This window comes from Protopterus annectens, chromosome 16.part0, assembly GCF_019279795.1.
Source record: "Protopterus annectens isolate FY-2018-M chromosome 16.part0, PAN1.0, whole genome shotgun sequence".
Taxonomy (NCBI): Eukaryota; Metazoa; Chordata; order Ceratodontiformes; family Protopteridae; genus Protopterus; species Protopterus annectens.
Genome location: NC_056750.1, coordinates 682922593 through 682939306, shown reverse-complemented (window position 1 = coordinate 682939306; position 16714 = coordinate 682922593). Strand labels below are relative to the sequence as shown.

The window sequence follows — 16714 nt, the reverse complement described above, 5'->3', positions numbered from 1 at the left end:
AAGGCTCAGTGATTGAAGCCGTGATAAATACTGCAATCTTCATGCAGGTGATGTGGTCCCAAACAGTATATACACAAGGAGTATGTGTTGGAAAAAGGAATTTTGTGGCCACACTGTTGACATTTTTTAAAGCCAGAGGGGTTCTCAGGTTTTGTCAGCCATAGTACCAAGAACACCACTCACCATACACATGTGCGCGACAAGGGGATGGAGCAATTACAGGTCGTAAGGACACAAAGGCAAATACAAAAGATAAAGTTAGATTTTTTTTTTAAACTAGAGAAATGGAAGGGAAGAGTACACCAAAGTCTAAAAAAGGGAGAGAAATCTACCAACAATGGTAGGAAAGAAGCACACAAAGTGTAGAGAAAAGGACAGAAATACCAACAATGGCAATAAATTAACACAAGTAACTAGGGTAGGAGAAAAGAGGCAAAGGTAAGTTAGACTAGTACAAGACAAGTATCAGTAAATACATTGAATTAGCTTGAGAGTGAAGGCAAATGCATCTGTCCAGTAAAGCGGCAAATGAGATCTGAGGTAACTGGTAGAGATGCATAGTGGTAGCATTGAAGCTCGAGAGTTTTTGACCTGTGCAAGCTGTAGAAATGGCAGAGAAAGTTCCAATAGTCTGAATGGAACCCACTGGTCAAGGATAAAATGAAGATTGACAATTCAGGTCAAACATTCTTTTGACACCAGCAGTCCCAAAAGAAGAGCGCGCTCCTTGGGAGCAATGCATATTTTCACATTTAATGAAACATATTTTTATGTTTAGTGAAACTGTTTAGATTAGATCTAGCAGTTACTATGCAGATATCATCAATGGATATATTTTTGAGGAAGATAGCTTTCATAGCCACAGCCTCACTGAATGGGTTTTGGTGGGAAGAGTAGTCCCTGACCCATCTTTATGTATTAAAACTTGATACAGTCAGAAATGAAGAGAATTATTCTAGACATCAAAACATATTTATTTTGTGGAGTAAATAAAAGAATAGCTGATTGGTATTTCTTAACTTTCTATTTTTATTACAATAGACTGTAAGCATCCCACGGACATTCATATAAGCAAAGCAGATATATAACCCTTTGCTCTGGTAGCTGGAAAGAAACATGTGTGATGTCCGAGCTTAAATTTGTCTCAGTTTGTTTTGGAATGAAGAAGGGGTCATTCCAAACAGTTACCCTGTCCTTGTGGAAAGCCAAGTGTGGAGGCAATATGGAAATGGGCTGTAACACTGAAATCCATCTAGTTGATGCTATGCACTACTAGAAGAATTGTCTTCCAAGACATGTATTTGAGGTCTGCTGAAGAAGCAGGCTCAGTGTGCGCTTTGCTTAATAACTCCAGAGAGAAATAAAGGCCCCAGGCAGGCAGTCATGCAGTTGGTCCATCAGTTGATGTCTTAAATAAAAGGTTATTTTAAGGTAGGCGTTATTAACCTTGATAGCTGTGATTGAAGGCAATTATCATCTTTACTGGAAGTTCAAGATTGCTGAAAACTGGACCTGAATGGACAACTGGCAAAGAACTTGCTCAAACAGGTCTGCTAAATGACATAGACCCGAGTGAAATATTAACCAAGGCTTTGTCAAAAGTTCTGCTAAATACCACAGAAAGTGTTCTAGTGGTGTTTACTAGGGATATATGACTTTTTTCCAGTTTCCAATTTCCCATGCAAGTTTTCCTAGTCGGGAGTATTTTGATAGAAAGTGAGTAACTCCATGTCTGTTCAGGTGAAACTGGAGTTTCTCATCATGCTTAAACTGGAGAAGCCGTACAAATGATTTAAGAGAAATTAGGTCTTGATTAGACCCCTGTATAAAATGAGTCGCCATGGTCTTTCCAGACTGTGTTGAGGGCCAGCAATGGAAATCATGCCTGTGAGACATTACAGAGCACCTGAATCATTTGGCATTTCTGTGTTAGAATTTCTGAACTGATGTAAGAATAAGACAGATTGGTGGCTTGACTTACAGCAGATCCTGCAATAGCACATCAAATAGGCCAACTCTCACAGTTGTGTTGAAGCATGGAATGAAAGAGCAGAAACTGTGACCCCCAAATGAGAAAGTTCCTGTTTGCAGTTATGATGTATAAAGAACATTCATATAGGAGGGGAAGGCTCCTCTGCAAAGTCTGCCTGCCAACCTACTGGATTCTCCTGGAAATGGTACCACCACTAGAAGCAAATTACAGGCTAAGGTTCAGACTCAAAGCTTGACTGTCTCCATGCATGGGAGAAATTAGTGCGTTCCTCCAGCTTGAAGTACCATATTACTATTATGTTGCCTGTGTGGGTGGCTTAGTGGTCCCTTGGGCTATAAGGTCTGGAAGACTTACAGAGAATAAAGAATCATAAACAAAGTGTAGTCATTTTACTGGCTCATTAGTTAGTTTTCTTTTTTTTCTGTGCTGCTATAAATTCAACAAATTTGTGTGGAGCTGCTCACCTGGAAGCAGTAGTTAGCAGTGTCCTGTACGATAGCAAATACCTAGAAAGGAAATTTCCTCTATAGAATCAGCGGCAAATTGGCTGTCAAGTAACAGTATCCAAAGATGTAGTAGAATTCAGTATTGTATAAACATTAAAGTTAGTAGACTTTAGTACTGTTTAGCATAATCTGCCCCAGTAAATAACTTTAATACCCTTCTAGTCCCAATACACCACCCACTTGTATCTCACTAATTAAAAGACTAGACAGTATGGATAGGCTAGTTCCTAATTTCTCTACAGCCAGCTTGGTGGAGGCATCTTGAGACAATGTAGCAATTGTTCCATATTTATCAATAACCATTTAATCCTTAAAGAAGCAGACAGTATGCAAACAATGACACTGGAGGCTAAACTCTTGCATACAAGTGCACATCAGGTGGTTGAAACCATGCACACAACACCCACCTCACATAAACTAATCTATGATGAGGTACTTAAAAGCAATCTTCTTAAACAAAGATCACCTAGACCATCTGCTGGCAAGGGTATGCCTCAGCAAGTCCAAAGGTACTCTGAAAACCAGCACCCAACACCACACATACAGTCACACTCAATGGATCCCCAACACTAAGCTGTTAAGGCAAGCATTTGCCAGGATAAAGGTGACTGATGCCTATATAACCAGGCTGAACAATAAAACAGGATAAGATAATGGTTAGTTGCTTACTTGGAGCCAGGATCCACCAAATCATGCACACACTCAAGTCATTACACCCCAGATACCAGTATGATTCCATCATAGTTCACACAGGTGTAAATGACCTGAGATGTACCTCCCCGGACTATATGAAAAGCGACATTATGGAGCTCTCAGATTATGCATCTTAGGCTGGCATGAGTCTACTATTCAGCAGTATATTACCATCACTGAGGATGATGACACAATAGGCAAAAGATGATTGATTTTAACAACTGGATGTCTTCCAGGTGTCATTCTAAGGAGATCCAATATTTGTCAGTTTTTGGAGGACATGGTTAACAGACCATGTTGCTTTGCCATGGATGGTCTGCATATGTCTCCTCTAGGCTTTCAAATACTAGCTAAAATTTTATCTACCACCATAGTGCCTTTTTTAGGCAATGCCAAAATGACAAGCCTACCAACACAGCAGAATCATGTCATCTGAACCTAAAGATGTTACTGCTCAATGACAGGAGCCTTAATAAAAAAAAAAATACTCTCCTAAGCCCTGCTCATACTTAAGAATACAGATATCTGTGCAATTACTGAGACATGTTTTAAAATTGCAGAGAATATCCCAGCAGTGCAAGTTTTCACTGCCTTTCAGACTTTTAGACCAGTAGCAGCCCAAGCAACAGCTAAAGTTGGAGGTGTCTTGATATATTATCAATAACTGGCGTACATCTAGGTTGGTCAAACAGAATGATGCACTAGAGGTCATCCACATCCAGATAATCCTAGACAAAGTCCTGTACCACATCCTAGCCAGTTACAGGTCATCTTCCATGTCCTTAGATGCTCACAATGTACATTTACCATCCAACCTAACACCCTAACCATGGGAGACTAATTACCCTCTTCAGACTGGGAATCCTACACTACCTTAAATCAACAAGCACAGAGACTTCTGGACTTACAAACACCCTTGACCAAATAGTGAATACACCCACTGTAGGCTCCAACATACTGGATTTCATGCTCACAAACAATGGGAAAAATAAATAAATGCTGCACCCCCTCCCCCATGTCTCATCCTCCCTGGTTAGATCCAGCTGTCTCCTTCAAAATCAAAATCAACTCCTTAAGCCAGGTAAAACCAGAAACAGGAACTATTCCAAGGCAAACTAACTTTTATTGAGTAATGGTTCCTGATGGGACAAGGATCCCTGCAATGTTTTACTCTCCAAATGACTCCTCTTTCTATAGCAGATATATCCATAATGACTGTACTAGAGGATCAGGGCATTTAGAATTATTTCCTCAAGGACAGACTGAGGGCATGTAGTTATCACTGCAAGTGTTGTAATCATCAACGTGGAAAAGTAATCCTGGCAGACAGGAGATGGTCATGTTGCTGCTGTTACTTTAATGTGAAAGTCCACTATAAAGGTTATATATACAAATGTGCATGAGGCAATGAAATTATAGTAGCCAGCATGTACCAATATTTTTTCACCTTCCCTAGGACTTTGCCTAATGGCTCCCCTACCTCAGTCTCATTTGTTAAATTTTTTTCCCTCTTGGATGAGAGTAAGCCATCCCCAAACTGAGAGACAGATTTGGTCAATGGGAAGCAGGCCAGTGTACCAGCCCCCTGAAGTCCCTGCCCACATCATCTCCAACTCAGTGGTGCATCCACTGTATATCACCACAAGTATGCTCTGACCACTTCCAAGACTGATCCCTTAGTCACTGGCAGATATGACTAATGGATTGCAGATTCAGGGCATCATCCCTCTTTACCATGAGGCTAGGAATCATGTACCCCAAACTTGTGAGTTCAGACTTTGCTGTCCCAACTTGGTCCAAAATAAGCTGATGCAAAACCAACAGGACTGGAACTTTCTATAGGGTTAAAAATATTTTATTTGTTTTAGAATCTAGAATAAATACTAAGAAAGTGAAGCACTGCAGAAGGGAGAGCTGTGACTTGGAAAAATTAACAGTATTGTCTAGAAGATTTAACAGAATGGTTAGAGAATGGGAATGGCTCATCAGCTGACCCTGGAATAGTGCAACAAAGATGCAAACATAGATATGGGTGTCCTATAGTCTCTGCGGATCTGCTACTACTGCACTGCATTTGGTAAATACAATGGAGACAGCTGTGAAAAGAAATGAAAGACACTTGAATTGACAGTGGTTGGCTCCAACCCAAAAATGCAGGTGTTCCAGAAGTCCAGTAATGGCACCCAGTTACATGGGATATTCAGTTTTTCCAAAATCATTTGAAACTTTGGTTTACTATGTAATAATTTAGGCTAAGTGGATTCATAATGGGCCTGAAGTCCTATATATCTTTAGTGATTTAAAAACATCCTGAGTAATAACTCTGATCTGTCATGGGGGATCTCTTGTGCTGAGTTGAGAGGTGACAACCTGCCTTGCCTGTGTTTTTCTGACTGGGTGGTATGTCAGATGGATGGGAACTGTGTAGAAAGAAAGCGGTCCTGTAACCTCTAGATACTACATCCCTGACCTACTTGTCTTATGTGATCTTCAACCACTCGGGTACATGAAACAAAAACTTTCTCCTTACTGAAGGCTTAAGGTTTGTTTGCTAACTACCTATGGCCTGGACCCCTGACCAATGGCAGATTCCTATGCCTCTACAGATACTTCTGTTTTCGTTGTTATAGAGGCTTTGTTCCTATTCCTGTCCTGCTTTTCCAAGCATATTAGCTGTGTCCCTCACCAGAACTACATCTCATGTTGGTTCCTCTGTATTTTCATCTCTAGGAAGAAGGAACCCACACGTCAGGTTCTGCCTACTCATCAAATTTTTTCAGGGGCTTGCTTGCTTCATGACTGAAGAGAGACCTTGAAAAGAAGGGGGTCTGGAAATGCCACCTTGTATCTTCTACAACAAACTGGCAAGTCTGAGCCAGGCATACTGATGTATCAATATGCTTACAAGTTGCAGCTTTAGACAAACCCTCAGCCACATTTTAAATAACACGTGCCATGTGGTTATCAATATCAAGGACATACCATCTTGAAGACTTTTCTTTATGGCACACCTGGCAATTCTTCCACCTCATGGAGTATTTGTTTTGTCAGGTCACTCTTAAAATACATCATACAGGCAAAACATTTTAGTGTCCACAGGGAAAAAGCACAGGACATAAAGATGTGCTTTCCTAATCTCTTCATTGCTCTTGATTTTGTATCCAATAGATGGATGGTGAAGTTTTGGTGATTTGGAGTATATTTTAAGGCTACTGCAGAAAGAAAAGGGTCAGGTCTGGGGGAATCTGATCAGATCTGACCAGCCCTGTGTAGGCAGAACATTTTGTCTGACTACATGGACATAAGGTGTGGCTACCACATCCAGGTTATCTCAGCATATCTTGCTGGCATCCTGACTGATGTATACCAAAGTGAGACCATGCAGGAAGACTGAGCAGTAAATACGCATGCTTCCACCAGCCTTCTTTGGAGTTACGGCATGGTTATCAGTGGTTGCCCTAGGGGTGGCAGTGCTGTGCACTCCACCACATCCAGGTCAATGGCAATAGATTCCTGTGACAACTGTGGGTGCCTACATTTGGAGAGGACTTTATGTAGTCTCTCAGTGATTGTTACAGTCTGTAGAATGAGGGTCTCCTGGATGCTATGGAATGTTAAGAAGGCTGCTGGTGACACTGCTTAGGTTTCTGTGAAAATGTATAAGTAGTACAGCTAGCACCGATCTTCACTTCTAATTTGATATCAGAATTAGCAGCATTTGGAAGTCAGATGAAGTGGAGTGTACTGGAACTTTGAGAAGTGTGATTCTACACATCTGTGCCAGGACTGACACAACCTGTACTTGGTATGGGGAAAAATGCAGTAAATAGTACAGTGGACACTACAGGATAAATCATAGGAATTGATACCAGGAAGTAGTGAAACTTCAGCATTAGATACAGGCGCCAGGGGAGCAATGCTGAACATTGAATCGGCGTCTGTATCAGTCTTTGTTTAATTGAAATTAAAACACATGGGTTGTGATAGTAGTGGTTTCAGCTTGAATGGGTGGCCAAAGGCTGACACTAAGGGCTGCATGGGCATTGGTAGTGAAAAGCATCATAGCTAGTGATTTAATTGGTGCTGCTAATGAAGTCAATGGTAGCAAATATATTGGTACCTTGGAGGGAGATGACCAAGTCAACTCAGAATGCAGAATAAAAAATGTAGTATACAGTATCTATGACCCGCATAACCTTGAGTTTGATTAGCACCTCAGGGGGGGGGTCAACTTGGTATTACCACAATTCTTGAGAAGGAGTGGAATTGCTCTGAGCATTCCGCTGGTTGTGGGTGAACTCTACACCCTGCAACACTACCCCAAGGTGTTTGAAGGACACACTTCACCCAAGCCACTTATCTATGGAAGCACAGAATACCAGTGAACTTAAGCACCCAATGCATCATGCTGCCATATGTGGAGGCTGGAAGGCCATTTCAAAGAAAGACTTCTATCCATTCATGGATGTGTCTGAGGTCTGCCCTCAGTTTATATCACCTTCTGGTGCTGTTGCTTATTCACAGGCTTAATTTGAAGTTTTAGCTAATGAGAGAACCCCTTTCAAATGCCAAGCTTAGCATTTTGAATTTCTTGCATTCTAAAGTGAGGTAAGCCAGGAGCTTTTGCCTCCTCAGTCTTACAGTGGTTAGGCTGAAATGCTGCCTTTTGTGACAATGCTTCCTCTAATGCTCAACTCTCAAACAATAAAGACAATGCTGGTGTGGGCTTTGGCTCATATCTTGGCAGTTGCATGAACAATCTGACAGTTTAACTGCTTTAGGCACTGAAACAAGAACTACAAGTGGAGACTTTTCTGTGATACACAACAAGGTTGAGATATTTAGAGAATGTGTTAAAAACCACAAAAAGAAAAATCTTTCAAAGCAAGACTTTCCACTGTGTGATACCTTAAACCTCTTATATCAGAGACAAAATGGGATATATGCAAATTACCCTTAAAGGATATCAGGTGTTTCAGCTAAATGGCAACTCTGAAGGTCCATGACTTTTACTTTTAAGTTTATTTATGGACAATTTCAGGCCAATAAAACTAAACCTCTCTAGCTGTGGACATGCATGTTTCTGCCTTCGTATGGCATCATCAGCACAGCATAAGACGGATGTTTGACTTGATATCCTTAAAGAGAAATTTGCATATATCCCATGTTGAGCCACTGATACAAGGGGTTTAATGTATCACACAGTGGACAGTCCAGCTTTGCTAGATTTTTCTTTTTGTGTTTTTTAACCAATTGGTTTTCCTGTATGACCTTTTTACTCATTTCTTTAGAGATTGTGTAGAAAACAATAACTGAAAGCTCAGGGGTAGAAGTGTGCATCGTGACATACACCAGTGAAAGGAAGACGCACACACCCTCTCTCTCACACACACAAACACACATGCACAGAGACTCGCGTGTGAGCACACACACGCACACACACACATATATACATATGTAAGCTGGTCTACTTCATATGACCTAAATTTCATTTGACTGAAATTCATTTGAGTGAGACCAAAACACTGAAAGTTTAAAAGACTGAAAACTCATTTGACTGAAACATTAAAGTAAAAGATATATGCCCTTTTCCCCACTGTAGTGCGATCCTGGAGTTAGTATATATAGTTGGGGGGGGGGGCACAGCCCCCTACATACTTTATACATTTTAAACCATACACATGGATATTTATAACTGCAATGAATAACTCTTTGCAGAAAACAATATTTACCTAAACTATGTAGGGGGCTTTGACCCCCCCACACCCCCTAACTATATATACTAACTCCAGGATCGCACTACAGTGGGGAAAAGGGCATATACTTTTTACTTTAATGTGTCAGTGTTATGAGTTTCAGTCAAATTGCTTCACAGACATCAGCATAACTTACAAAACCACAATAACTTGCGTAAATGGTTAAGCGTCTTATTCAGCTAACTCGGTTTAGACTCGGGAATCTTAGCATGGTTAATCCAGGATGATCCATTTCAGAGAGAGAAAGTTCTATAATGGAGAAACCAAGATGAATATCGAACAACTGCTAAAGCCCTTCAGACCAAAGCTGGATGTATCAAAAATAAGAGAGAGGAAACAACTCACTATTAAGCTATACATTAAGACTACTCTGGGAAAAGACTGTGAAACACAAACAGAAGTTTTCTTCTAAGAAGCTATAATTTATAGAAAACAATCCATAGACCTATTCAAAAACAATGTGGTACATATAAGGAATTGAAGTTATGTGCATGACCAAGCTTTCCAAGACTTCAAAGACCTTCTCTAGTACACAGAACAGAATAACCTGTTATGAAGCTGGAATGGAACGGTGTTACACAGGGGGAAAAGTGGGATGATCTGGCGTGTCAAAATTAATTTCTGCCACTTTCTGATTTGCAGATTTACAGAGTAGAGTGCAGAACCACCAACCCAGCAAAAAATACTGAAATTTAACTTTATAATTGTACAGCTCTGGAATTTAAACCCTGAATACAATGTAAAGGGGGGATGAAGACTTAAAGCATGTAAAGGAATACTTTACTTTACTGGGAGAAAGCCCAACTAGTGGAGACTAGATGGATTACTCCTGGACTGATACATCATATTACAATAAAAATGTATGATAGGAGAAAACAGTCAGTCTAATTAGTCTGACCTTTTTTCATTTAACATTGTTCTAGCCCTCCATTCTTTCTAACTGTTTCTTCACCTTCTAATGCCCTCTGCATGGTTTCTCTCTCCATTACTACTGTGTAATTCTACCCCGGGATCCAAATTTCCTCTGTAAAGAAAAAAAAAACTTCCAAGGGTTCAGGAAGCATTTTACAGATGAAGTCTGCTGTCTGTGCTTCCTCCTCCTTCACAGTCCTTCTTGCTTCAGGTGACTCTTTCACATCTCCCAGACATGATCTTCTGTACCATATCATGTCCACTGTCTCTCCTGATCCCAGGTGATGGGAATTCCAGCTCCTCTAATCTGTTGTCATACCCTTTCTCCTCCATTCCGCATAACCTGATATTGTCTTTCTCTAGACATGTGCATGTCCCTAAATAGCCTTCAGTACTACACATACACAGAACACTGCCCAGGACCACCATTATGTTTTTGCTTCCAGAGTCTGTACCACTGGAAATACACTGTCAATCTGTTCAGTGCTGCCATGTCTCTTGCATTATTTCTAGTGGTGTAATTCAGGTATAATCAAAACACAATACACACTTTTTCTTCATCATCAGTTCTACTTCCCGCAGCTATTCCTTCACACTGGGGTGGTTTTTAACCACATTAAGTACTTTCCAGTTGTGTATAATGGATCTCAATTGCCTTCGTTCTATCCTGTCAGTCATTCCAAGTTTTAACTTAGGCTGTTTCTGTATTATCCACTTTACCTATGAACATGTTTTCCCATTATCTTTTCCATCAGCAATGTTTGAAATTAGCACAAAATTAAGGAATAACCCTGTGCAGAACATACCTTCTGAAGAAAATAGTTCTGCTTGGCCTACTAATAAGCTTTTTACCATAATAAAAGAGAGCAAAAATAATAAAGAGATGAACTCTTTGGTACCACAGTACAAAATATTTCCATTACACATGAGAAAGGAAAGAAATGATTGAGGCTGTCAAGATAGTAAGTTGTTTCTATTTAGAAGAATACACGGTACTGGGAACAGTCAAAAGAGCTTCTGAGACATTCCTATCCTAGCTGTAATGGCTTGTTCAGTCGTTCAACATGCAGTCTCATGATCTTGAATTAGGACTGTATCAAGAAACCCTGGTACTATATCAGTTGGTCCTATGGAGTAGACAGAGCACAGATTGCCAGGGAGAACACCTTCTGACAGCTGCTGGAATACAGATCTATTCATATACCATATATAGCAACTGCAGTGTTGTGAAATTTAAATGAGTTTAGTTTATTCATTTACATTCATTTAAACTTCCATAATATCTCTGTTATAAGAGCATGTTTCATATGCTTCTTGAAATAGAACCAACATGCTACTTTCAGTGGGCTTGTGAAACATTCTGTCCATTATGAAGGGCATCGCAATACATCAATTAGGGTTTGGAATCTTCATGAAGTTGAACATTTCTTTACTTTCAGAGTATGACTAACAGGTCTGTTATCTATTACTTCTGCTTTGGCACTTGAATTGCCATGAAACAGTTTATTTCTTCGTATGATAAACGTCTTAATTTCATGACATTGTTCACATTTTCAACTTATCTTCTGAGTCTCCACCCGCTTATAAATTTATAAACTCTCACTCGATAGCTGTATAAATATGGCTAATTCACAATATGTTATTTCTGGACAGAAATGTCAAATAATTGTGTAGTTCATGAGGAGGAATTCTCACAGTCAGCATGTCAAAAGTCTGTTATGAAAACGTTAAGAAATGGTGAAGGTATAGCTGTTTGTTCAAAGTGTACTACAAAAATGCTGAAAAAAACACTCAAGCAAATACTCACAACTTAAATGATCCATATTTTTTTACACCAAATGTTTAACATACCATCTGTGAGCCACATCTTTTGAACTACACAACTATCATTGTGCAAATTTAAACAAAAACTACAATTTTGTAAACTTGACTATGAAATGACATTTTCAGAAAGAGCGACAATAACAGTTGCAGAGTTAATGAAATAAGTTATGTTAGAAACTTGGTGTGAAAACGTTAAGAAATTGTGAAGTTTTATGTGTCTTCTCCTTTAAAGACTACCATTCTCACTATAAATTACTGCAAATATGATCACACTTGCATTTAAAGGATGTAGCAGAATACAAATATCAGTCTGGACAATAAGAGGCCTTAAACACATCAGATTATATTACCTGTTTCTTGATTTAGTAAGCCCACTGGACAAATTGTCCCTTTCCAGAGTCAAACTAAGAGCACTGACTGATTAAGTGACTTGCCCAACATCACACAGTATCCAAATGAAGTTGGAAGGAATCAATCCCTGTACCCTGTGCACAGGGAGAAGTTCATTTACAGGCCAAAGGTTTAGTCATCTAAGCTAACTGCCAGACACAAATGATTCTACAATAAATTTTTGCTAAAACATTGTCAGCACTAATAACATTAAAACATTCATTTTCTGTCTCATTAAAACGTTATATACAGATACTGCATATAATCTTTAAGGATATCTTGAAATATTAGCAACAGGATAGATTCCAGAGGCCTAGAAGCAGATATGGCTAAAGATGTTCACCGCGGAAATTTCTTCAAAATTTAATTGAGATTAAACAAAGGAGCATCTGCAGTTTGTCATCAAAAACCACCACCACTGTGCTTGCATAAATTTAAAAAATAATCTCTTTGAAGTGGGGAATAAAGGGTGCTACAAGGCTTTTCAGCACAAACACCATGCTTTCCAATATCTGAAATAAAGTGACCCTCCCCCCAAGAGTAAGGAATCCTTAGTGATGACTTGACAGGGAGGTCTTTGAGAAAATTGCTTAGCCCATTAGTCAAAAGCTCATGTCTTGTACAACAGAAAGAAAAATGCAGACAGGAATGTCCAGGAATTGAAGTGCAGATATCACTGGAATCTGACATACCATTACATCCGATACTTGGACAGATGAATTGTCAGAAGAGCCACTGTCATGTAGCCAAGGGCTTTCAGGATATCCCAAATCAAGACAGAGGAAGAGTCCCAAATGCATCAAAAATTAACCATCAAAAAAGCTGCCCTGTGGCAGGTAGCGAAACTTTTGTCCTTGAGTGAATCTACAACTAGAACAAAAGATGTAGTACTCTTGGCTACTAACAATTATAGGTTCTGGTGGCTGATGGTGATATGCAGCTACAGATAAGGTCCACAGTCCTATAGCTAAGCTCTGAGCAGAAAGGGAGAAATCCTTGAGTATGCAACAGGAGACCCATGTTTGATTAGTGGTGCAGGTGCCTATAGTAGCAGGATAGTAAGGATGCGAGTTAGGGTCCACTCTATGCTCCTCAATCCTGAATGGGGGATGGGATGTGGCTTTTGCTCACCACATTGGTGACACCTGGTAGGAGAAATATGCATTTACCTAGTGAAGTTCCCAGCTGCCAGGGCCTACTTTGCCATTACTGCATTCGCACTATGCAGCCAAAGAGAAAATTGGCTTGTGGAAGTAAACTTCTCTTAAGGAGTCAATGACTAGCAGCATGAAAAAGATGATGAGGGAAGTAGTGTATGCTGTCAATAGTAGATGCTGGGCATGCCCTACAAGCAGCCAGTTGCCCTTCTCTATATATTCAAATCTCAGTGGAGAATGGAAGGCTGATAGAGACATTTGGGTAGGTTGCCAGAAAAAATGGGCAAACTAGGTAAAGGTAGAGAAGCCATCAGAACTGGAGGCATAAGAAAAAAGTAGAGTTGTACAGTTTTGATGTAGACTCTTCTTTGGAAGAGGCAACTGTGAGAATTTGTATCAGGACACTTACCTTTTTAGCAAATAACATAAAATAAACAAATAATTTAGGCAAGGAGAAAAACATCTATCATCCTTGAAAGCACCTGTGCTTTCATTTCATCACTTTTTAAATAAATTTATTTTATCCATTGTTTTGTAACCTTGAAGTAGGTATGTTTAAGTTCATAAGGTATGGAGGGTGTTTGCCCCCCCTTCAGTCCAATATTCACTGAAAGTATTTTCAATATTTTTTGGTGAGTTGGCATCTGATTAATTTGCAGTCAATTGACAGGCATTAATTCCCAGGATGCCTCACCCACCTACCCACCCACTCACACAACAGAATGACATGGCTTTAGCCAACTCCATCTACAGTAATACTTCATCAGCTTACATATCTGCACCTTGGAAGGAGAATGCAGTACTGAGGAAATAAAGGTTTTATACTCAGCAGCAAAGTTCCCTACTTACAATAGTGCTTGTTAAATCCTAATTGATGCCTAATGCATAAACTCCATATTATATATATATCTATATACATATCTATCTATCTATCTATATATATATATATATATATGTGTATATATATATATATATATATATATATATATATATATATATATATGTATGTGTGTGTATATATATATATATATATATATATATATATATATGTATGTGTGTATATATATATATATATATATATATATATATATATATATATATATATATATATATATATATATATATATATATATATATATATGTATGTGTGTGTATATATATATATATATATATATATATATGTATGTGTGTATATATATATATATATATATATATATATATATATATATATGTATATACAATGGAATTTAAAACAAAGTTCTGTATTAAATACAAGTACACTGACAAGTTATACATTATTATAAATTACTCAGGTAGTTTGGGAGATATCCTTGCACCTTAAAAAAGACTGATACAAAATATACTGTAATATAGTTTGTCAGCCAAACAAACCTCATAATCAGAATAAAAAGAGTGCAGGATTTGGCTTCCTATCAGAAATATAAAACCTGAGAACGTGAATATCTACACTTGGAAATTAAATAAAAATTTTGCTTCCTACCAAAAACAGTGACTTTCAAACATTGTTGTTACCCTTCTAAGCCGTTTTCCCACTCACAGCATCCAGCTGCAGTCTCAAAACCATTCGACTGTAAATACTACAGCCAGAAGTGCTGCACTTTGGGGAAGGGAGAAAACTTTGAGATACTGCAGTCTTGAAATATGTATCAATTATCTCCTATCTACACTTAAATTCTCACTGTTCGGAGGATAGCAGTTATGATCCTTAGATTTCCAATGGCCATACAAAGGATTTGTCATGGAAACTTTGAACAAATAAATTGTGAAAATACTGCATCTAACAATCTCAAAGTCACTGAACAGCCACAAGATCACAAATGTCTGGCATCACAGTAAAGAATGTTTATTACCTTCTCTCCTACAGGTCCTGGGATTCCAACATCACCTGGATCACCAACATCACCCTACCAAAAAAAAAAAAGAGACGAAAGAAAGAAAAAAAAAAATTATGTGAAAAACAGCAAAGTACAATTTCAAGAACTGTTTAGTTTTAACTTTATTCAGAGTAGCCATTTTTTAAAAGGACTGAATGAATCAGTTGCATACCTGGACTTCAATTCTAGCCTAATTATTGAGAAAAGTGTGCTATAACATAATGGAAATGTATGCAATTACACCACATTTTCATATGTCTGAGTGAGATAACAATGAGAGCGCTCAGCTTAAAAGTTACACCTGTCCTGATTTCTGTAGTAGAGTCCTGATTTGAGTAGCTGTTTGTAGAAAAAGTAAAAATATTGTGATATTTTAGGAGAAAAGACTTTATAACTTTGCTCTAAATACTGCTAAAAACTATGATGTGTTTGAAACATCTTAATATGATATAAAAAAATAGAAACAACAAAGTTCCACAGCACTGTGTCTTTATTTTGAGATAAAAGTGAAAAGTGGTATTCTGCAAAACACACAAGCATACACACACTACAGCGAGTCCCAAAACATGGAGACTGAATGGCTAAAAGGTCGGACTTGTATATATCACGTCTGATATGCCATTTCTCAGAATATTCCCTTTTCTCTGAAATATGGTTTATACGAGTTTTGGGGGGTGTGGGGGCTTCCACCTTGCAAAAAAAACAAAGTTTACAGGAGAAGAACGATGTTTGAGATTCACTCATCACCTATAGTTTTGCTCTTTTATTCACCTTGTCTACACTCGGCATTTCAAAAGGGAGCTCATACGCAGATATTATAGCACTATTTGTATTATCTAAAAAACACCAAATCATGTAAACCATATGGGAATAGAAGCTTGCTCACAACAGGACTTCTTTGACAAATCTTACAACTACAGATTAATTATGGTGGCTGCCAAACCAGAAATTACTACAAAATGGAAATCAAAGTCTAGACCAACTTTACTAGAAGCAGTAATTATAGTACCAGAGATAAAACAACTGGAATTGGGATCTTTTGAAAAGTAAAGGAGAAAACTACATGGGAAAATATATGTAGAGCATATAATGCTTCACTGCAATGACTGGTTGGTTTATAATTGATGTATAATGTTTGCAACTACAGTTATTTCATTGGTATCTGTGATGTAAACTGTTTACAACTAAAGTGGTATCATTTAGTATTTTTTTTAGTTATATAAATGTAAGAATGCCTTTGTCATATGTGGAAATTTAATAAAGATGTTAGGATCATAGGAGGTTACTAGGCTATTGACCCTGAGGCCATTATAAGCCTAGCCAAGAGTTTAGCCCATGTTTAGACAAGTCAGCACCCGATGCCCTGTCCAGCAGGGACACGGGTGGAATCCCAGGGGTATATTTTCTGTTTCCCATCGAGTTATCAAGTTTGAGTTTAAAAAGGGGTAAAGAGGTACTCTGCTTGACGTGGAGAGGGAGTGTATTCCACAGATGGGGGAAGTCTCTGAGACACAAATCTGTCCCTCCAACAAGTCCTGTTGATGTCACAGAGCAGGTTGAGGCCGCTCATGTGAGTTACTCGAGTGGA

General features: G+C 38.6%; 1 protein-coding gene across 1 annotated transcript in view; it reads right to left on the bottom strand.

Moving 5' to 3' along the window:
* Window positions 1–16714, bottom strand: part of LOC122790648 (collagen alpha-1(I) chain-like) — an 882142-nt gene that overhangs the window by 647578 nt on the left and 217850 nt on the right. The window contains exon 11 of the mRNA XM_044058172.1: window positions 15103–15156. Within this exon, the coding sequence (XP_043914107.1) occupies window positions 15103–15156 (54 nt within the window). The remainder of the gene's footprint in view (window positions 1–15102; window positions 15157–16714) is intronic.